This window comes from Pyrgilauda ruficollis, unplaced genomic scaffold (genome assembly GCF_017590135.1).
Source record: "Pyrgilauda ruficollis isolate IOZ18807 unplaced genomic scaffold, ASM1759013v1 scaffold6, whole genome shotgun sequence".
Classification (NCBI taxonomy): Eukaryota; Metazoa; Chordata; class Aves; order Passeriformes; family Passeridae; genus Pyrgilauda; species Pyrgilauda ruficollis.
The window spans coordinates 7,956,356-7,979,539 of NW_024527710.1; the positions used below are offsets into that span (position 1 = coordinate 7,956,356).

The 23,184-nt window shown below is 39.5% G+C and overlaps 1 protein-coding gene across 1 annotated transcript in view; it reads right to left on the reverse strand.

Moving 5' to 3' along the window:
* The window catches only part of AK5 (adenylate kinase 5), an 83,545-nt gene that overhangs the window by 3,275 nt on the left and 57,086 nt on the right, over window positions 1-23,184 (reverse strand). Inside the window, exons 9-13 of the mRNA XM_041482997.1 lie at window positions 20,976-21,018; window positions 19,833-19,877; window positions 11,148-11,311; window positions 10,021-10,137; window positions 6,071-6,232 (exon numbers count right to left, since the gene is read on the reverse strand). Coding sequence (XP_041338931.1) covers window positions 6,071-6,232; window positions 10,021-10,137; window positions 11,148-11,311; window positions 19,833-19,877; window positions 20,976-21,018 — 531 coding nt within the window. The remainder of the gene's footprint in view (window positions 1-6,070; window positions 6,233-10,020; window positions 10,138-11,147; window positions 11,312-19,832; window positions 19,878-20,975; window positions 21,019-23,184) is intronic.

Genomic DNA, 23,184 nt, shown 5'->3' on the forward strand with positions numbered 1-23,184 from the left:
CCACAGGAAATATACTGCATGCAGCGTGAAGGCCACAGCCATTTCAAAGCTGTCATCTTAATATGTATTATTATTATCTTTTGACTTCATAAATACTTCTGCACTGTCTAATCTTATCAGCTGATTGCCACTGGCTTTTTGGTGACCTCTTTAGAACAGGAAATGCTACTCAGGTCTAGATCTAGGGAGCTGTGATGAAGAATTAGTTCTGTAAGCATGGAAACCGCCACCCTTTATGATGGGCTGGAATGCTGACTTCCTAACAGCAGCAATAAAATATGGATGGGCCTGACTAATGACAGCCCCAGTGCTTCCCATGCTGGCCTCCTAAATAACAAAGGCCCAATTCATAAAACTAACTTAACATTGTGGCACAAAACTAACTTAATGTGCCAATAATTCTCATCTAGTACTGCAGTAATTCAACAACACTCTCAGCGGCTCCAGAGAAAAAACTGTGGACTTCTCTTCCTCAGATTCTAACAAACCTCATAAATTAGGCCTGTTTTCAAGGCTATTTAAGGCTGACTTATCATAAACCAAGATCCATATACAGTTTTCCACAGTTTTGAAATGCAGCTATGGCTTTTGGTAACTTCAAATACAGAGAAATTTAATGAGCTTATATGAAAAATTACTGGAGTAACCATCCCTATAGTACAATATTGCTCCTTTTGTCATTAAAATCAACCAATTAAGTTTTCTGTCAACAAATCTACCTTTGTTGTAGGTTTTGAAATTTAGAGCTCTAAACATATACTGCCACTGAGAAGAAACTAACTGTCTGTAGAGAGGATGGCTGAGGACAGACTCTGGAATGAATTCAGTAGGTAGAATTCAGTACTGAAGGTCAGTCAAGCTCAGCTGTGTTGTCACTAACATTTATGTCTTTGTCACTAGAGTGTGTTAGAAAATCTCTCTGAGACTGTGCAGCACGTGGTTCTCACAGCAATGGATCAAGCTGTGTAAATCCACTGAAACACACTGCCCCGAGACCTATTCACGTTAGACATGCATTTTCTGCTGTGTTTTATCCATGATCCCCTGCTAAAGCTTCTGATGTATCTTTCTAGATCAGTTTCTCATCTAATGGGCCACAAAGCACCAAGGGGGGAATAGAGAATCACTTGTTCCTTTGTTCCCCACATCCTTATCTATCAGGGTTAATGGCCCTCTGAGAACCTTTCAAAAGATGGAAATAAACCACATAACTGCTCTCTCTATTACCATTGATTACCCCTTCTGGAAAGGGGGAGGTCGCCCCTCCCCACACGCACTTAGAATGGCATCAGCAAGGGAAGGCTCACAAGTGGAAGGCTGGGAGAGGGTGGATGGTCACATGTTCTTTCATAATGGTTATGGAAAATGTGCCTGCAAGTGATTTTAGAAAGAAATAGTAGAACAGCACTGAGAAAAAAAAAAATAATGAAAGGAAATAAGCACGGAAAAACTATTTCCTGTTGGATTTTGTAGGCTCAGCTTTCACAGCATGTGATCTGAAAGAGTCAGAGTTTTTGGGCACCCTTAATCCTCTGCTCTGCCCTGCTTGGCTTATTTGTTATACTCATGCCCTTTTCCTCAGACTTTGAATAGGAAACCTGTATGTAAGACACCTACCAGGTGTCTCATGTTAGCTAGGTAGGATCGGGGCTGTCTTGCTTGACTACCAAGGCATTGCTCTTCTCTTTTACTTACTACCCTCCTACATACTGTCACTTCAAAAAAGCTTTAAAGGATGAGTCAGATATTAAAAACAATCTTTTTCCCCCCTCCCTTTCTTCTCAGTTGAGAGAGAGCCATATATTCAAAGGGATTTACATTTAGCCATGTCAAAACACAAGTACGTGTCTACTAAATTTTCAGATGCACTTTTCTGTCCAGCTGCCTTGGAGCTCACTGAGAAATAGATTTAAAACCAACATTGTCTACCTGCTTACTACTACTATAATGCATTTTGTTTCATTTCATTTAATGTCATTTATCTGAAGCACCTGATTCCCACAGAACCAGCCAGCTTGCAGGCAGTGTTTTTGAGAACAGTGCTTTCAGCCCTTGCATTTCCAGTACAAGCTCTTTACTGAAAAGCAGCCACTTGCAACTCCTTAGGTGGGTATTCTGGAACTAACTACAAAAGAAATTATGGGATATTAAACTAAATCCCCAAAACATGAATTTATTAAAAAAAAAAAAAAAGAAAGAAAAATTTCTAACTTTTTAGTCACAACTTTACCTTCCAGAACACAATTTAGAAACTTAATGCCTCAGCAGAAAAGTGAGGAGACTGTTGTCTTTGCCCTTCATTCTTCAGTCAGTTCATCTTCCCTTGCAAATATGTACACAGTTCTTCAACTCAGCAGGGTGCTGGAAGGATTGCTGTTGTTTATTCCTGTCAGGTTCACAGGTGTTTCATCTGCACCCAAAACCTTCACCCTCAGTCCATGCATGCCTCAAGCCTCCACTGCTGAGCAGAAACACAAAGAGGGAATCTTGGCCAAAGGGAAACTTCCAACACAGTCCTGATCATTTGTCAGCTTCACCAGGTCACTGTTCTTGTTCAGAGGTCCGCAGAAAAAATGTTGGAAAAATGTTCCAGTTCCACATATCATATTAGTTATGAGTGCACCTATGCACAATCACTCCAGGCTGGGAAAAGTCATAAAATCCTCAGTGATTAAAGTGGGAATGCTGTTACAACCATATACCTTTGTCTCTTCTGTGCAAGTAAAGCAGGGAGAGAATTCCAAATGAGTGCAAAGCAAGCCAGGTCAGAGCTGAGTTTTTCTGTCTGCACTGTGTTTGTCAGACTCCATCCAACCATGCCTTAAAGCCTGTTCCAAATGGAGTAAAGCATTTCTTACTCTGTGTTCCAGTGCACAGAGTAAGAAAGCTCATTTAACACTGTACTCTCACCACACCTTGATGTGGTGTGACAGATCAGTTCCTCCTCTGCTGAGTGCACAGCCAACATCTAATTCCCACACCAGACCTTTTGCTGGCCTTCTGCCCAGGACTGAATTTTACATTTGCATATTTAATCAGCCTGTTTCAGGACTGAAAACCTTTGGAGCAGATAGGACAAGTTAAATACATCCCGCTGTTGTCATGTGCTGTTCCCAGTCTGTGGGAAATTTTTTCCAACCCTAAATTTAGATTTTAAACTGGAGAAATTATATTACACCAGTATGCCAACCCCATTTTCTTGTTACACAAGTCTATTTCTGATTTTCTTTCCCGTGGCCAGGTGGAGCTGGGTGCCACTGTCAAGCCTATAAAACATCACTTACACAATTAATACCTAGAATTTAGTGGCCCTCAGCCACACACTGCAGTAAGCTGGCTAGAAAAGGTTAATGCCAAATCTTTGTGGAAGTTAGTGGGATTTAGACTCCAATATTCCTCTAGAATCTCAACACCCACTCCTCTGCATGCTTAGGAAAGTACATTGCTGCGATCCCAAGGGACATAAAGCTCACGTGGGCCTTTCACTGAAGAGCTGCTTCTGTTGAAAAACCAAACCTAGGCAGGAATCAAAGATTCTTTAAGACAGTTCTTCTCTTCATCCCTTAAACAGCTTCTCTTCAGATGCTTTAGCCACTGCTTACTGTGGGATCACAGACTGATCTGGGTCACCAAATAGCACCTTCAGGAAGGCATCGCTTCCCTGAAGCTCTTGAATCCCACCAGCTTCGCCTAAGAAAAAGAGTACACTAGCCTCTGATCTGTAGTTACACGGGTCATTTAAAATAAATCCATGAATACAGATGAGAATTTATTTTAAGGGGTCTTCAAATCAACCCTGGTAAAGTAACTTTGGTGGCTTTATCCGAAATGGGTAGGAAACACACACACAATTCTTTCCGGAAACAGAGTTATAGAGGCAGCAGCATCTCCATGGCAGCACTAACATCTTCAGCCAGCTTTGGTCAGTGTTGGAGAGTGATAAACCCACTTTGGAATGAACAAATCCCCAGCACTGAAAATATGTGATGTGTTAATTAAAATGGGAAAGAAAAATATTAAACATGTTAGACTGCCTCTAGGTAAAGTCTCAGTCTTCTGCGTGCATGAAATTACAAATAAAAAAACCCGAAAGACTATTTTAGCTTAGCCTGCACCAAAAAAAAAAAAAAAAAAAAAAAAAGCAGTCAGAAGCTATATTTGATATATTTGATCAGAAGTTATTATTGTCAGTTTTTCTGCTTTCCACCTGAATTTCCTTTCATCATTCAGAGAACACCCAGTGGCTGCTAATGTCAATGCTTGGCTGCGTGTAAAATCTGTTGCTATAAATAAGAAACTAACCCCATGCCCTGGGAATTGCAAACTTCCCCTTGACTCTCTGCTTTCTTCAATACATGTAGCTTAAACACATTCACCACTAAAATACTTTTAAAACACATTTTCCACAATAATGTTTATACAGCTGATTTTACACAGCTTTCATATTCAATGGTTCCACCTGGAAGATGGATATATGGTAAACACCACATTCACCTGAAGCAAGTGCAGACAATGCACAGACACTGTAAGAAAAGTAGTGTAGACACAGTTCAAGCAAAGCACAGATATTTTCTAACATGCAAACACACAATGTCAGCTTCCCCAAAATTAATGGTAAAAGTACAAATCACATATCCAGCTGTGACCCACAGATTTGGCAGGTTCCTTAAGGAGCTAATGTGCTAGCAGCTTTCAAGAAAGGACTGCATGTTTTGCTATTATGTAGGGGACAGAGCAGGAACTTGCAGAAGAAGCATTAAGGAAGGGCAAAGGAAGTCCCTGTCAAGTGAAATGAGGCAGACCACGCCTGCAAAATCTGTGTGAAAGTATTAAGTGCAGTTTCACTCTCTTTGGGGCTGTCACTTCCCTGACGCTTCAAAAAGGGAAACACTGTGGTAGGCTCAGCTCCCTGGAATAGGATATTGAGACAGAGAGCTCTGTTTTCCTTGGCATTGTGCTGTGTTGGTGTATTGTGTATTGTACTGAATTCTTAGTTAGGCACATCCTTGCAATTTGGCAAGATAGCTTCTCAAAGAAAAAACAAATAAACCACATAATTCTTTGTACGCCTAAAGATGAAAAGTAAGCAGGAACTTTTTTCTGCCACTTAGGCTTTGTCTTATGTGCATTTCTTGGGATTAGGAGAAGCCACAAATCAGAACTCTTCCTCTGAGTATCTTTTTTCTCAGCATTGTGTCATTTACCCTGTCCTCAGGTCTGGATATTGGTGCATAAATTAGCTGCACATTTCTCTTCTGGGAACTTGGCAAAGGAGAAAATTTTGGGGCAGGTGATTTTCATGTTTGATACAGCCTCTAGAAAAAATAGATCCCATAATATTTTCAGAAACTATTATTGGATTCTTTCTCTTTTAGGACAAGACAGAGCAGTAGGACTAGATCTTTCTGTAGCTGAAATAAAGGACAGTTTGCCATGACAGAGCAGAGAAACAAAGAAAAAAAAACCCAAAATTCTATATAAATGAGTCTACAGATGTGCCAGCTAAGTGCACTTTTTCTTGCTTCTCTTGAAGTATTGATTATAGAATACAAAGAATGCTTAAAAGATCACATCCTGAGCAGGTGTAAACTGAGGCAATTCACTGAAATTAATATAACCATGTTGTTTATTCCAGAAAAAAAAAACCTCTCTTGTATGAAGGCCTGTTTTATTTCAGGATATACACTGTCAGTTTTGAAAATTTTACTAAAGGGCTTTGGATTAACATAATCTTTCATCCTTATTCTGAAAGCCCTTATTTAGTAATAAATCCTAATACTTAAATAAAAGCTTTCTAGAATTTATTTTAAATAAGAGATTCTACACAGATGAGTTATTGATTCAGGATATGTTCTCTGACTAAGGATAAATCTGTGGTTTTATTCTTTCACACTGTACTGTGGATCTCAGAAGTTTGCAGAAGTTGCAAACAAACCAGGGAATTGTAAAATGAGAACAACTGGAAAGTGTGGGAACAGTTCATAAATGGTGCCATGTCGGTGTTTTCCAAATACTGCTCATATAGTTGAAGTAAAAAGCAATAATTTAATTTAAAAGGTCAAGTATTTACCTTGCATAACTGTGTCTTGCTTTCATAGTATGCAATCAGAGGGTTTGATGCTTGGTAGTAGCTTTCAATCCTGTCCTCAGTAGTTTCGGTGTTCTCAGAGTTCTGACTGCCCCTGGTTTCTGCAGAGCAGTCCAGGCAGAGCACGAGCTTTGGTTCCCCAATCTAGAGATGAAGGAAAACAACAAACATTCAAAGCACTGGCCCTGCAAAACAGATTTTGTTTGGATAACACCAAAACAGTCACCAAGAAATCTGTTAGCAAATAGTATTTGTCTATGGAGATGCTTATTAACAAGCACCCCTCATTGTAGCAGCACCAAGGGATGCCAGCATTGAGGAGTAAGGCTGTGCTTGCCTGGGCTCTGCACAGAGAGATAACGAGACAGGATCTGACAAATTCTGGCTACTTGGACTGAAGAGTGTCAGTTCATTATTTGCTTGATGCAAATAGTACAGGACTTATGCAATACTTGACTCAGTTATATCTGTAGCCTTTTCTTTGTTCAATGTGTGAAAAGGGAGTGGTAAACTTAGCTTAGTATTTCAAGATGCAGTAGCAGGAAATGTTCACATAAAAGTGTACCCACTTGAGACAGAAATGAGTAACAACAGGCACAGGGACACCATCAAATACTCACAGGAATACATCCTGTGAATTACTTTATGTCACAGAGTATTTTATATCCCTGTTTGCAGTGTACCCACACCATTCCTCCCCATGCTGCAACGGAAGGATGTGATACATTTCTCTGCATTTTCAAATTGGTAAGTAATTTCCAAATTCTATGGGAAGCTGGTCATTTAATGTTGTTTGGCTAGTGCCAAACTAGTCATGAGGGAGAGTCTGTCCTTTTCTCTAATAAAAATAAATACAGATTTATTTATTTTTATTCTTAGGCCTGGCAAAGATCATAAATAATCGTCTCTTTCTACATTTGATCATAGATATTGCTGTACTTTATGGGAAGAAAAGAAATGGCAAGAAAGTGCAAAATGTTCTTTATGGTATTTCAGGAGAGAGCCAAAAGTTCTAAACACAATTCATCATAATTCTTTCCCTGAAACACTGAAAAATATATATGTCATTTAGCATAAATCTTGGCATGCACTGTCACGCACCCTGCTCAGGCACAGTACTCTGACACAGGATTTTGTATGAGCAAAACCTGCTGGGCTGAATCTAAAGCCATAAATTCCACTGTCTCAAGCAAAATAAAGGTATTACAGGATCAGTAGGGAAAAAAGTTAATTTTTCCATGCAGTTGTGTATTTAATCCTTCAATGACAAGCTCAGTCTTTTCATCATTCCTTCCCTTTCCAGCAGGGATCTGGAAAACACTTTTTAGGAAAAAGTGAGAAGTGTTGGAAAAAGATGACTGCTCTTCACACTAGTGACAATTACAAAATCACATTTTTACCATGGCTACAGTAAAGAAAGTCTAAATGACCGATATATATTGTCATTGTTATCTTTGTTGACATCCCTCAAAGGAAGAAATACTCTAAAGGTAAACATTTCATGTCGGGCCTTCTGCCTTTGACTGAGGATGTCTGGATTGTGTTGACCTTTCTACTACCCTTAATGACTTTCTAAGAGAAGCTGAAGCCAAGAGATTATGTCAGACAGTTCAATGACAGGCTTTTATCTACCCATTTTTTCCACACAGAAAACATTAATGCTATTAGCTGTAGCAGCACTGGGTTTGGGGATTAAAAAAGCCAACAAGGCAGTTTTAATAGTGCAAGAGACACAGAGAATGAAAAAAAAAAAGATGTGGGCTTAATAAATGGCTTAAACAAATGCCCTTTTTGTATAACTGGATTAGGATAGTGAGAAGTTATTTCCTCCCAGTTTTACATGAGGAATTCCATGGTTTGTTCTAATTATAATAGAATAAATGGGAAATAATTCCTTTTATTCCTTACAATGAGGATATGAAGGAGTCTACTGACTGATAGGACCAGATAATAGCATCTTGCTTGATACACTCAGTCTGATTTGCTTTTGAAAAATGTACATGGTTTTCTTAGAAGTTTCAGTATTGCTATCTGGAATTCAAACCATTACAGAAATATCTTTCTTCCAAACTAAAACCCACAAAAAGTGAAACTAATGCCCTTATCAGGTATTACAGCAATTTTCACTACTTTTTTTTTTTTTTTTTAATTATGATTTTCCTGACACAATTTAGCTTAAATAATACATACAAACAAGTCTAATGTTTTGGGTCTTTACTCTGTCTCACTGGGTACTTCCCGCCTGGTGCTGCGGAATATGTAATTTTAAAATATTTTTTCACCTTGTAGGAAGACTGAGGAGGGAACAGAGTTTTGTGCTTCTGTAGAATTATGGCTGGGGAAAAATACAATTGCATCATAGAAGGGAATTGGGTAAAACTGGCTGGAAAATCAGCTGTTTCTACATAGCTCATTCTGTTTATGAGTCAAGCTCTGAAGCATAAGCATTATTCTTGATGTCTTCTAAATAGGACAGGTCTTTGTTAACAGTTATAAAGCTTTTCACATATCATGTAGATATGTAGCATTATTCATCTGTACTTTGCTGCCATTAATTAGTGAGGCCTGATGTGCATCTCTTTTCATTCAGTCATAATTTAAGAACTTCTCATCACCCTTTGGAAAGAACTGCAAAGCATTATCTCAAAAACATCTCATTGAAAAAATCTGTACAGTTTTACTGAGCAGCTCACTGCCAGCCTGTGGAAAGTGGATACAAGGCACAACAGGGGGGACTTAGCACATTCAAAACAGTCACTTAAAGTCCTTGTCTTTTACTCCAAATGCCATAGTCCAGGACTATGGGACCTTTTGTTGCTTTCAGGGAACTTAAGGAGCTCTGCTTCATCATGGGATGCATTAGGATTTATTTGCCTGCCTCAGTGCAGGACACTCCAATCTCTAAATCCCATTTCATAATATAGAGGAGTGTCCACAGGACACCAACATGTATGCCTGCCAGAGAAACAGCACTGCTGAAATAGTTCCTCCTTAGACACAAAATGAGAGAAATCTCCAGCATCTTTTTAATAGTCTACAGCATTTTATTAAAGGGACTAATAAGTCAACATTTCTGTGAATGACTTCTATGGCAAATCCCATTTCTCATTATTTTGTTTGGCTTCTGATGCCTAAATCTTGCTAGGCGTTTATGGTAATCAACTAAATAAATACAGCAGCTAAAGGCTTAGCAAGAAAACAGGGGATTCATTTAAGTTTTATTACCTTATAAACTTGTTTAGGACATTTTTGGAGTGTATAATGTAGCATATACTATCATCCCTAATTCACCACTTCTTTTCTCCCAAACCCTGGCAGATTCACTCATAGGCTCAGAGAGAGTGTTTCCTGCAGACTGAGAAATGCACGGCTGAGGCTTCTCACGAGGTCTTAGCACATACTGAGGAAATCGAGAGCTCTCGGAACTGCCACGCAGGCACTTGCAGAACGCTCTTTTTATGGCTGTGCCACCTGTTACTCACCACAAAAATTAAATCTGTCTTTGGCTGTTTCAAGTGGCAGCAAGCTTGAGCAGAGCTGGCTTACTGGTAATAAATATTAACTGTGAAGATACATACTTTTATGATCCTGCATCAGATAGTGCTTGACCAGATTTTCATGAGAAGTACAGCACTATCCACTAGAACCAGAAAACTGATTCTAAAATTATGTTTTCCCCTAAATGTGAATTGTTTCTGGTTTACATTAAATTTAGATAAAATCAGCCTCTACTTCTCCTTGTATGCTAGATTCTTTGTAGGTAAGGGCAACAGCTGTTTGCTATACTGATGGGGTGCCAAAATTTCAGTGATCAGCAGCACAGCTCAGCTGGATTGGCTTTTTACATGTCCTTGCTGCAATCAGCTGAAGAGAGGGACTGAAGCAGTAGCAGAATTACAGGAGCTACAACAGCATTACAGTTGTACGGTCACCTTGCTCTCAAACTCTTCTGCGTCTTTCAGCTCTTGGGGATACCCATCGATCAGAAAACCTTTTGTGTCTCCTAGCTTGGAAACCATAGCTTCCTTCAGTAGCTCCAGAACAATACCCTGTACAGGAAAGAGAGGGAATTAGTTGGTTAATTAATAAGAAAGATTTATACCTTTATTTGTTGCACTGACTTTAGTCCTACACCCTTGAAAATGGTCCTGTTTGGCTGTAAGTGGGTCCTGTGAATGCAGGTGTTTTTCTGTCCTGCAGGTAGCAGGGCACCCTGCTTTTTATTCTCTCAGGACCAACTATGCCACACAAATCTGATGCTGCAATCCACCCAAGATTTCCCAAAGTGCCCTCCAGATAGCTCAGAATATTTTGTAGTTTCAGAATGAATGTTAATGCCTGTGAAATTCTAGAGTACTGCTGCAGCATTTTCTATCTGATTGCATTTTGCTATGTCACCGGTATAATTATATTACATGGAAAGTGACCCCATCTGACCAAACACACTGAAGAGAAAAGCAATCAAAATCAAGCCTAAGCACAGCTTTTAGTTTCCCCTGAGCAACATTTCCCAATATCTTTCATTAACAAACACATCCTCTGACCTAGCTGCAGTTGCAGAAGACCCACCAAGAGTTGGGACTGTGGACCTGCCGTGTAAAAGTCAGGTCCAGCTGAGAACAGCACCCTCTGCCTTCACAATCTCCATTAAGCTGCAGTCCAGCTACTCTGGGATGGCAGCCAGCTCTGCAGGGAACTGCTGCAGGTACTGTAATTTAAAATAGCTGCCAGGAGGACCAGCTCTGCATCTGAAATGTAACGCTATAAAAAGGACATAAAGTTTCTGTTTCCTGTACTTACGCTTACATTTTGCAATGCATCTGTCTCACTGTATTTCATGTCTGATGTATTGCCTATGTGAAACATAAAGAAATACTGGCACTGAAAAGGGAAACAAGTGCCACGGATTTGGCAAAGACGAAATGTCTCCCTGAGGTTACAGATTAATTTTACTGAAACGGGAACCATCAGCTGCAGTATCTATTTCCACTGTTTTAGACAATATACCTACCATTGCCTTTGTTCAACTATTAGAACCCCAAATAAAACCATCACTCACGCCAGGCACAGGTTCACCACATTCCACAATGTCTTTGATCAATTTACTTCTCTCTGATAATGACAATAATTCATTTTGGAGAAGGTCACTAGTGGACAGGTGAGTAAATCCGTATTTCTTGGCTAACTGTTCACATTGGCTACCTTTGCCAGAGCCAGGGCCACCTATGTGAGGGAAAAAATAACTAGAATTAGAAAAGAACAAAAATCTTCCAATTCTCAAACTGTACCCACCAAGAAAATGGGAGGAAATTGATGACACTGACTATTTTGCAATTTTTTTTTTTTTAGATACACTATCTACAGCAGAACAAGTCATATACTTCTCTTCTGATACAACTACGGTGCTGACTCAAAAATGCATTGAAGTTGAAGGAGTCACAACAGTGTGAAATTCTCACAGAGGAAAACCTGTTCCTAAAACACCATTAGCATGTTAAGGAAAAACATGAAACAGCCTGAGGAAAAGGGTATTTCACTCAGTACTCGTTCAGTTTGACAGCTGCAACAAATCGTAGCAATGTTCACAGCACCACTGTGAGGGGAATAACAACGAGCTCCCAGCCGCACCTGGCCCCGTCCTGCCCACAGGAGCTGTGGGAGAGAGCGCCAGGAGGGGAAGGGCACTAACCAGGGGAATGCTGTGCGTGTCCTCCTGGCAGGAATGGCTCCTCCAGCCTCCTGCTTCCTCTGGCCAGCGAGCAGCCTCCAGCTCAGAGCCCCAGAGCTCTGCCTGTGCCGCTCTGCAGGTGCCTGGCCGGGCTCCTCCGTGCAGGCGGCCGCTTCTCCTCCGCTCCAAGGCCATGGCATGGAAAGCCGTGGCATGAAGGCCTCTCTCTTTAGGCTCCTGCTGAGGCATTGCAGCCAGCCCTGCCTGTCTGGAGAGAGGGACAGCCCACGGAACCTGCTGGAAGCCGCTTGCCAGGTGTCCCAGCGTGGTGGCTTCAGCGCGGCTGGCACAGCTGAGGTGAGGCCCTGAGGCGCCATGTTGGTGCCAGGGCATGGCGGGCGGGAAAAGGCAATTCCTGCTGTGAGTTTGTGGAGAAAACCTCACTGCGTGTAGCAGCAATTTTGCAGCCTCTGATGGATCTGTTCAGAAGATCTACTGCAGCAGGAGGTAATTACAGCCTTGGAGGGAGACAATGCTCAAACCCTTTTCAGTAGAGTTTTTTCAGCAGGTGACCTGTGTTATTTATCAACTGCTGGGACTTGCAGGTACGGCTACACAGCTCTGCTCCGTGCATTTAAGATGCTAGAAAATGTGTGGCTTTCCTGTTTCCTTATCCTTCCACAAACAAATACAGGAATAATACGTTCACAATAGAGCAAATTTAGCACCATCTCTTGCCTCACTTGAACTTTCTTCTAACTTTTGCTTTCAATGTAAGAAATAATTACTCTGAGCATATAATTTTCAAGCAAATTGCAGTATTGTAGCTGAGATTAAAATTGGGTTATAAAGGAGTAGCATCAAAGGAAGGGGTTTGTGTTCTGTGATGTGCAGTCTTTTAGTTCAGCTTCACAAGGAGAATACCCAGCCTGTGGTGTGAGAATCACACCTGTGCTACAGCTTTTCCAGAACTATCTTTGTTGCAGGCTTATCTTCCGGCCAATGTGGATTGCATGTTGTTTTCCTACTGCCATAGTATGAAGAACATTATTGTTTTCTAAAAACACTAGTTGAAAGAAAACAAGGAAAAATGAGGAGTGGCTATAAAGAAACAGATGTAACAAAATTACAGGCAAATTACTAGTAATGAATCCCTTAAATATTAGAGTGGCAATTAATAGTATTTCTGGCCTGTTTTGGGCTTTTTTAGATCAATACATTTGTTTACACATTTTATCTCCTGGCCTTGAATATGCTAACAGTGCAGTAATTTAATCCTATTTGGTGTATATATGCAGTATTAAAAAACCCCAGCTATAAAGATTATTGTATTCTTTTTCTTATATAGCTGTTTCTCTTCTGAATGCAGAGCCCAATGAGAAATTTCATAATTTCTCCTCATATACAAAATTAACTAGATCTCTTTTTAGAAATAACAATACAAGGACGTTTTTTGTTTTTTAGCAGGTAAATATTCAGAAAATTTGATGTGCTTCTAATACCTTTGTGTGTTAGTATTTTAAAAGAGAACACTGTCAGAGTGGCACAATATGCAGGGCATGTACCATGAGTGTTCCTCCAAAACATTAATTAAAAAGACCATTTTTTAATAGAAGAGTTCAAACAAAGGAGAGATTAACATCCTGAGCTCTTTAAAGAGTAAAAAACATATTTGATTATGTCCTAAAAATGGTAGTTTTTATGGCCGCTGGTATTAATTTAGATTCATCTGATGAGTAGCAGAGCAATCCCACTGCTTGACAAATGCATACAGCCCACTTTATCAAGTCTTGTGCTTTCTTATCCATGAATGAGACCACAGTTCTTGCTTGGCATGATCTGAGAAGAGACTGAATTCCCCAGGAAGTTCAGCATTGAGGGCCGAGCACAACTTGGCCTTTACACCAGTATTAATTTACGTGTCTGAAATGAAAATATTACTTTGTCTTCCTCTGAAGTTCCTTAATGTGACTGAAATAGAGCTAATCAGGTGGGAAAAGATGTGAAAGTGCATTTTCTTACTAATTAGGTGTTGCCTTCTTGCTCAGATTATATACTTAAAAGACTTCTACATACGCAGCTTTAACAGCAAATTAATCCTGCAGCCATGAAGCTCACAATGAATTTGTAGTGTTACAAAAATTGTACCTGTACTTTTAGTGGATATTTTTCTTAAATCCATTCATTTTTCTAAAGAAAAAATAATGTGAAGAAAGTTTATCTGGAATAACAGCTGCATATGAAACATGACAAAGGCTAGCAAAAAGATTTTTTCAGCTAAGACTTCACTGCAACTTGTTACGCTGTTTTTCATATGGAAAATACTTGGGGCATTGAAAAAGATTATCAGGTTTTCCCAATGGCTCAATTGTTAGTAGAAAAATATATCCCCACTCTTGTTGTGAAGGCGTAAGATTCTTTGTGAACACTGTTATTTTTTCTGTATGCTGTCATCTTGTGATCTGCCTACGTATACTTGGGGGGGAAAAAAGTGTAGGTTCATGATAACTTGTTATTCAGATTAATCGTGTTGTCTTCCAATTTCTGTATATGACATGAAGAGAAAAAGCTAAAGCCTAGAAAACAGACAGAGGAATTAGGAGTGATATGACCTGTAGGACAATATAGAATTACCAGCAGTTCTTCAGTATTAGCATGCTTTTGTATTTTCCTAGTATTGCTCAGTGCAGTGGACCTTGCTTTAAAGCTCATTTGGAAACTTAATAAAAATCCAAAAATTGCAGGTAAAGAAATTAAGAACATTGTATTAATCAGTGAGGTTATTCTTGGAAACAGAACTCTTTGAGTGTCCCTTTGTGCTTTTTGATACAAATGGTAAGCAAGAATGTGGAGCCAGAGTACTAGCACAGAAATTAAAAGCAGTTCTCTGTATTGCTTTTCTGCAGACAAGGCCAGATTAAAAGGTCTGTGCAATCCCTTAGAGCAGTATTCCCTTCCATTATGTTGATTCATCAGCCTGTGAGAGTGGTCTTCTGGTAAATAACTTTCTGGCAGCACTGCTGACTTAGGTGGTTACTTTTCCCCATTTAATTATTGACTGCAGAAATGCTTCACAGAGAGTCCTTCAAGGAGCAAAAAAGAGCGGTCTCAGTGAGTGCGGTAACAACCAATTGCCCAAGCAGCACTTCAGGGTGTTCAGCTGCAGTCAGCCCTGGATCAAAGGTCTCAGCTCTCCTCCCTCCTGCCCGAATGTCCCCCAGAGTGGGAATGCCGAGGAGCCTGGGCATGTGACTGAAATGTACAGCTCTGACCTAGAGCACAACGCCACCAGCAGATGAATTAATGATGACAGAGGGAGCTGGGGCTGCTGCTGCGAGTGAGCAGGGCCAGGAACAAGCAATATGAGCAGTGCACGGACCAGCTTTGCTGCCAGAAATAGTGGTAGAGCAAAGGTGTCATGCAGACAGACCTAGATGCCTCTATTTTAAATCTTACATATTTATCATATACCAAAATATCATGAGCATTTATATAAAATGCCAGCAGTAGGATTTACAAGACAGTCCCACTATTTATTTTAAAATGTTTCAATTTCTAGACCTTGTTATCATAATGAGCATCATCCCTGTATCAGGGAGAAATGCCTGCAGGGGAAAACCTAGCTGCACAAGGGAGCCTCAGAAGTCTGAATTGAAACCAAAATAACTCCAGTCAGCCTACCCCTAAATTCAAGGAAAAATTTTGGATGACTTGATCAGTTTGGCAATTTTACCAATGCTGGTTGGATTATACAGACAAGTAAAAATAAGCCTTAACTTCAGAATATGACATTTGAAGGCTTCTCAATAGCACCTCATCTGCTGTTCACAAATTATTTTAGTCTAAGTGAAACCATATAAGAATTGTACTATTATTTAACAACAACAACAACAAAAGCCTTCAACACTTTCTTTGTATTTCTTTTTTCTGAGAAATTATTTTCATTAGAAACAACGCATTGTGCATGTTGGCAGACTGATGCAATATCCTGGGACATCACTGAGTTTTCATCCTTCTTAAAGCAAATGTGAAGTTTATTTCACAGGAAGTCAAGGAAATCAGCCTTGCACAGCATCCACAGTTAGCTTGGACTGACTGGGGGTTTAATTATCAGTACTGCTCATTCTGTACTGTATGCTTTTCTGATTGCACAAGGAGCTCCAATACAGGTATTGCAGCATAATTTACACTGGAAGTGACCTCATCTGGTTAAACCTTATACTCAAAGCAGGCCTAAATTCATGATAAATTGAATTAGGTTATGTCATTAAAGGTCTGACATACCTGGGACAAATAAAGAGTTTGAGTTTTGTGATATATTTACTTACTGAATTTTGGTGTGTGTGCAAGAAGCTCCTGTCTGCAGTTGATAATGTCTGCTTCTAGGTGTAAGTGGTGAGAATATCTTTAGTGTCAGCTAAAAAACTGGTCTTTCCTACATTGAGCTGAAGCAATTACCAGCTTTAGATCATCAGCAAGAATACAACAAAGATTCTGTAGAGGAGAGTGGTTACATTAGCTAAGCTTTAAACACCTCATTTACAACTCAGCAGGGAGTTGGTTTCTGATCCAAAGCACAGAAAGATTCCTGAAACCTCCGGTTTTACTTTCAGCCTCAACCGAAGCCAAATGTTTGTGAAGCTTCTGCAGAGGCCAGGGCGGGGTAATGCTCCCAGAAACTGTGTTATGTATGACAGTTCTGTGGATGCAATATGGAATATTGCAGTAGTTAACAATTAGAAGATCGTTCATCATACATTGTGGGTAAAATTGATGACATAGGGTTTTTTTGTTTGGGTTTTTTGTTTGTCTTTTAATGACTGACAATAATTACCTAAGTTTTGAATATTTAACCCAATTTTATCTTTGTGCCTCTTTATATTTTTTTCTCTTGAATTTTATTTACTGGCCAAATTTATCTTTGTTTTGCCTCTTTTATTATCCTGCTGTTATCTCCTGTATTTTTTACTTGCTGGTACTCTTTCTCTGCTTTACAATATGAATAGAACATTGACATTGTTGCTTAATTAATCCAACTTGACTGTTATTCCAATTAATTCCTACATTCGCTCTAATGTAAACTTTTGCTAATTAGATTATTTCTGTTTCTTTCCCTTTTTGGAAAATTTTCAAGGGTAATTAGTGGGAGAGGGAACTGCCTGTTTCTTTCCCTTTGTCATAAACAGTATCTCTGTTTGTCAGGTATGGCAGATGGTGCATTTATTTTGATTAATTTGTAAACTTCTTCAAATGTACATTTTTAAAATTCTAGCTTTAAAACACCTTTATAAGCATCTTATTATTTCCTCATGAAACAATACACACCTGTGTAATGAGTCAACATCCCTAACGACACCTGAGCCCAAGACAGTTTTTCCCATTCCAGTATCCTATAGCAGGCTGCTCTAACCCAACCTCTCTGCTCTCTCTCTCTCTAGTCAAGGTATCGTTGGCTGAACATCTCCAGCACTGCTCACTGCAGCAGAGCACTTTAACCACTGACATTTGGGGCTTTTTTTACTTCTCCCCATCCCAAACAGTTTTGTTCTGCTCCTGTGAGATTTCTTCCTATTTTTCTTTCACTGTTGTACGTTCACAATGATCAGATATCAGCTCTTGACTGACATTTCCTGCCTGCACAAACATGTGCATGTGGGTAGTGTGTATAAAGCTAAAGCTGGAGTGCTTGTGGATCAACAGGTGATCCCTGCAGATTTACCTGCCTGGAAAGGACACAAGGGAAAAGAGCTTGAGGCCACTCCAACTTAGCTGCTGCAAGAAATCTGTCCCTGGGAATGCCATTTACTTTCACTACCTAAGTGGAATAAAGTCAAGATTTTGCAGACAAATGAGCAACCATGGGGGTCTCATTTTGCTCAAAAAACCCCAACAAACCTAAAAAAACCTCTCACACTTCTCATAAGACTGTAAGAAACTTTTTCAGAAATGCAAGGATGGTGCGTGGAGATGGAGTTATTTTGGGAAAAAGTATAAATAATTCTAAATAATTTATTGAAAATTAATCCATGTTTGGACTTAGTAAAACATTTCACAATAACCTTTTTAACAAAGAAATCTGAGTTTTGATTAAGGTACAATTTATCTCTGCTCCCAAAAAGTAATTACTAGAAAATCAGAGCAGAAAAAACTAAGAAAAAGGTGTCATTTCAATTTTAAGCTGCGAGATGGTTACTGGATGTCTTATAAAAAATTATAGATGAAAATTTAAAATCACTCCTTGTAAACGAAAAAGATTCCCAGAGGCAAATGAAGAATATGCTTTACCATGGACAATTTCTGAGGCAAATTCCTTGAGTGTGAGCTCTCTTTTTTTCTTAAAAATTTGTTTGTACAAACCCAATTTTTTTTTTTTTCAATAAGATATGTGAGACAGAGAGAATTAAAATTTTTCACTGTAGAGACTGTAGGAAGGTGTACTTCAGTCAGCATAGATTACAGTTTGCTTAAAGAATGAAAATTAGGTTTTGTGCACCCCTCCCTTAAGAAAAGTCTCCAGTGAACTCTTCAGTAACCTCATTTTACTTTTTCAAACACATAAAAATTGAGTTGAAATAAATTGAGTCAACTTGTATTTGGCATAAGAGAGCATGAGATAAAATTGCAGCATGAGAACATTCTTTTAATAGAATCTTTTAGGTTGCAAGGAACTTCTTGGAATCATTTAGTCAAACAACTGTGTTACGCCAGGATCAGCTACAGCAGGTTGATCTGAACTCTGTCAGGTTGGGGTTTGAACATCTCTAAGCATGGGGACTTTACAGTCTCTGGGCAACTTGTTCCAGTGTTTGACTACCCTCATAAAAAAGTGGGTTTTGTGTTCGGGTGAAACTGAATTCATTTTAAGTTGTCCCCATTTTCTCTTGTCATGTCACTGAGCACTACTGGGAAGATTCAGGCTCCCCTGTCTTCATTCCCTCCCATCAGGTAATTATTTATACTTAATGGTAAAATCCTCTGGAGCCTTCTCTTCTCCAGGCTGAATAGTCCCAGTTCTCCCAGCCTCTCCTCAAATGACAGATGCTCCTATTCCTCAAACATCTTTGTGTTCCTGCACCACACTCACTCCACTAAATCATTATCTTTCTTGTACTGGGAGCCCAGGCTGGACACAGTGCTCCAGAGGCATCCACAGCAGCGCTGAATAGGGAGGAAGCATCATCTCCCTCAACCTGCAGGTATTGGAATGTTTTTTGATGCTTCTTGAGTTCGGAATGAAATTTCCATTCACTTACTATTAATTTTGGAAGTTCTTTTTTGCTTTTCTTTTTCCCCAGAAAGAACAATGCACAAAATGATTTAGTTTTATGTAAAATCCCCCATGTTCTGGTATCTATCCTTAGGTCCTTGGAAATGTGTGTTCCTGCTCTAGATTGTAAAGCAGTTCTAAAAACTGCTCAATACAAAAGCAATTATTCTTTCCAAGTAATTAGTACCAAGCTTTAAGATCAATCTTCTGGTTATAATTTGTTTTAAAAGACTGCTCCAAGTTTATGCTAATTATATTACTCACGTTCATGTGATAAAGGGCATTAACATGGTGCTTTTACTCTGTGGATTTCCAAAAGCAATATAAAGTAAACCCTGAACCTGCAGAGCTTCAGTGCTAAGGATCATGCCTGGTGAGCAGCCTGTTGGCTTTTAACACAATGCTGAACTCATGCAGAATTGAAACCTGTATTTAACAGAAGTTGCCTCACAAATAAAGAACGGAAGACACCAGGTATTTTTCAGCCAAATCTTAAACTTCTGAGTTACAATCCAATTTAGTAAAATTTTAATTAGTGCTGGTGAGGCAGCTTTGGTGTGGGAGGTCACACAACTCAGCTGTAACTGTGAAAGAACTGAGGTTATTTTGAGCATGTTCACAATCAAAGACATCTTATTAAATCCTAACTCTCTTTCAAAAGAATAAACCAACATTGTAGAATAAATCACATTGTAGAATAAATATTCTCAGACAATCTATTTTGCCAAATAAATAAATCAATCACACAATCAAAGCTCAATAACATGGGAATATTCAAACGTAGCAGTTAAATTAGGAATCCTACTTACCAACAAAAAAAATGATGTTTGATTTCCTTAGATCTTCTGAAAAGTCTAAAATGAAAACAAAAATTCTTTAGTGGCAAGAGCTACTAATTTTAATGCCAGCTACTTACCACACCAAACTGTGTAACACTCATGCAAGTGGATCTGATTTTACTACATTTACTTCCTATATCTATAAAAAATAGATATACTTTCTCCATTCCAAAAGGAGCTGTTATCCACAAGCCTATTAATCTCTCAAAGACATTTCACCTGAAAATAGACCTTGCAATACCTATCAGTTCTTTAAAAAAAGAAAGGAAAGATGAGAGAAGCAGATTCATCTTGATGTAGTAACGTGATGTAATGCCTCCTCAGCCACTGCAGTTTCTACTGAGCATATTATTACATTATAATTGCTATAGAATTTTGTCCACCTCCCATTTATATTTTATACTCTCTGAAATGTAGTTCTGGATTGCTCTGAGCCTCAAATTCAGCCAAATAATAACCATTTTAGCTGAAATCCAGGCAATACACTCACCAAAACTATGGTATGTATTACAGCTTTGTCTTTAACTGAAAGTGTGTCTTTTGAAAAAGCAATTCCTTCTGGTCTGAGTCCCAGCCATTGCACTGATTATACAGTACAGAAGGTGATCTTGCACCATGTGAGTCTGCTGAAATGTTATTACATCTTTGAGTTAATCCCTTACAAGACACATATGTGATTTTGTTAATCACATACAAGACATCTCATACAATTTTTGGGGTTTATTTTGTGATGTGTAGATCTCGTATTACAAAAAAATCATTAGCCATGAAAAGTTTTGCTTTATCCTTTCATTCCTCTTAGTCTCTTAGCACCTCATGCTTTCCAAGGAGACTTTCATAAATGCTAATTTATGAAAACACCCATGATATTTGATGCTGATTAACAGTAGTATTTTCTAATAATTTTGGATCCATTGGCCAAAAGAGTATAGAAACATCCTGTACAAACTTTAAATTTCATTCAAAATAATTCACATGATGAAAATCCCTTGAGGCATAAAGTTCACAATATAAATCACCTGAATTCACTTTACTTTCTAAGTAACTATTTAAATAACAGGAAATCAAAGGTTTCAAAATTAAATGGCAATTGACACTGAAAAAGAAACTCACCTCCTGTGCTCTCATAACCAGAAAAACTTGACTGATCCTCCTCCTGTTAATTAAGCAATTGACAAATTGAAATGGATATTCTGCATAGTTTACATTTATTCTTATATCTGCTTATCTGTATATCTTAATATGTATTTATCTAAGCTCTCAGTTTTAGTCGATGTTGAGATATGGTTTACAGTAGTGTCACAGAAATGCTGTTAGTGCTGCTGCATTTGCTAGAACATGAGCACGGAGAACCCAAGATATCTTGAGATGATTCACTATCCCCTATAATGAGTGGAGTTCCTGTGGGTTGGGAATGGGGACTGGTGTTTAACATCTTTGTTGTGACATGGATAGTGCACCCTCAGCAAGTTTGCCAATGACTCCAAGCTGTGCTTGAGGGAAGGGATGGCATCCAGAGGGACCTGGACGTGCTTGAGAGGTGGGGCCATGCGATCCTAACGAAGTTCAGGGCCAAGTACAAGGTACTGCTCCTGCGTCAGGGCAATCCCAAGCACAGTTACAGGCTGGGTGGAGAATGGATCCAGTGCAGTCCTGGGAAAAAGGACTTGGGGCTGTTGGTGGATGAGAAGCTCCACATGATCTATCAATGTGCATCTGCAGCCCAGAAGCCATCTGTGTCTGGGGCAGCATCAAAGGCAGCGTGGGCAGCAGGCTGAGGGAGCAGATTCCACCTCTCTGCCCTGCCCTCGTGAGACCCCACCTGGAGCGCTGCACCGGCTCTGGGACCCCAGCACAAGGACAGGGACCTGCTGGAGGGAGTCCTGAGGAGTCACAGAGATGCTCAGAGGGCTGGAACACCTCCCCTAGGAAGACAGGCTGAGAGAGTTGGGGTTGTTCAGCCTGGAGAGGTCTCTGCAGAGACCTACCAGCAGCCTCCCAGGACCTGAAAGGGGCCTGCAAGAGAGCTGGAGAGGGACTATTTCCAAGGAGATAGAGTGACAAGGGGGAATGGCTTTAAACTGAGACAGCAGGTTTAGATGAGATCTTGGGAAGAAATCCTTCATTGTTAGGATAGAGAGGCACTGGAACATATTTCCCAGAGATGTTATAGATGGCCCATCCCTGGAAATGTTCAAGGCCAGGCTGGATGGGGCTTTGAGCAACCTGGTCTAGTACAACATATCCGTGCTGGGGGTTTGGAGCAAAATGATCTTTAAGGTCCCTTCCAACCCAGTCCATTCTCTGCTGTAACACTGGTTTTGTGAGGAATGGCTCTTCAGTGTCCAAATGCACAATTCCCACATGATATATAAACAAATCCTGAATTTCTTGTGAAGTCACTATGGTATGATCAGCTGTTAATAGTGAGAAAGCAATATTGGAGGAACTTCTAAATGTGAGCTATAACATAAAGATGATATTGGTTTTTGATCTCAAATATGTTTACCTTCAGAATATAACACAAGCTACAAGTTGTTATAAAGGCTGTTGAACTACAAGGAGAGGCTACACCAGGGAAATGGGGGATGTAGCATGTTTTTTCTCCTGAGATTTAGCCACTTAAAATTATTTTGTCACTTACTGTATATTACAATCAATGAGAAATTACAAATACTGGCCAGCAAGACTGTCAGAATGGGAATTCTTTATTGTTCTGATAAGTGAGAATTATATATATGCTGGACGTAGTCTAGGTTATGAGATGTCAATATACCCACACCAACAATGCTTTAGCCTGTAAAATATCAATAATAGCATTGACAGTAACATCTTCATGTGACAGTGTTACATCATCAGTGCCTAACATCAGCATGAAACATGTGAGTCATCTCAGTAGCATATGGCTATCAAGCCATAGCTTCTGGCAGCACAGCTCTCAGAAACAGGCACCGTTAAATGTGTAGAGCTGCAGGAGTAGGTGAAGTGACATGAACTGCAAGGTGACTGGAATGGGTAAACTGCTGCCCACTCAGCAATTTGCCCACCTTTAATTTGCAGGGCTCATGCACTACCCTTGCAGGTTTCTTCTTGTGTTCCCATCATCACTGAAAATAAAGTACTCTTCATTAGGCTGAAGTACCATTACACTGGTTACACAAATTATTTCATTTTTTGATTCGCAGTAATTCTCAGCCTATTACACTGCAGCAGAAGAACTGCCATCTTAAAAAAAGAAAGGTGTCATTTTCAAATGAGAGATAATGCTCTTTCCTACATTTCAAGTGACAATATTAACCCATTGTCCGTTATTTTTGGATGT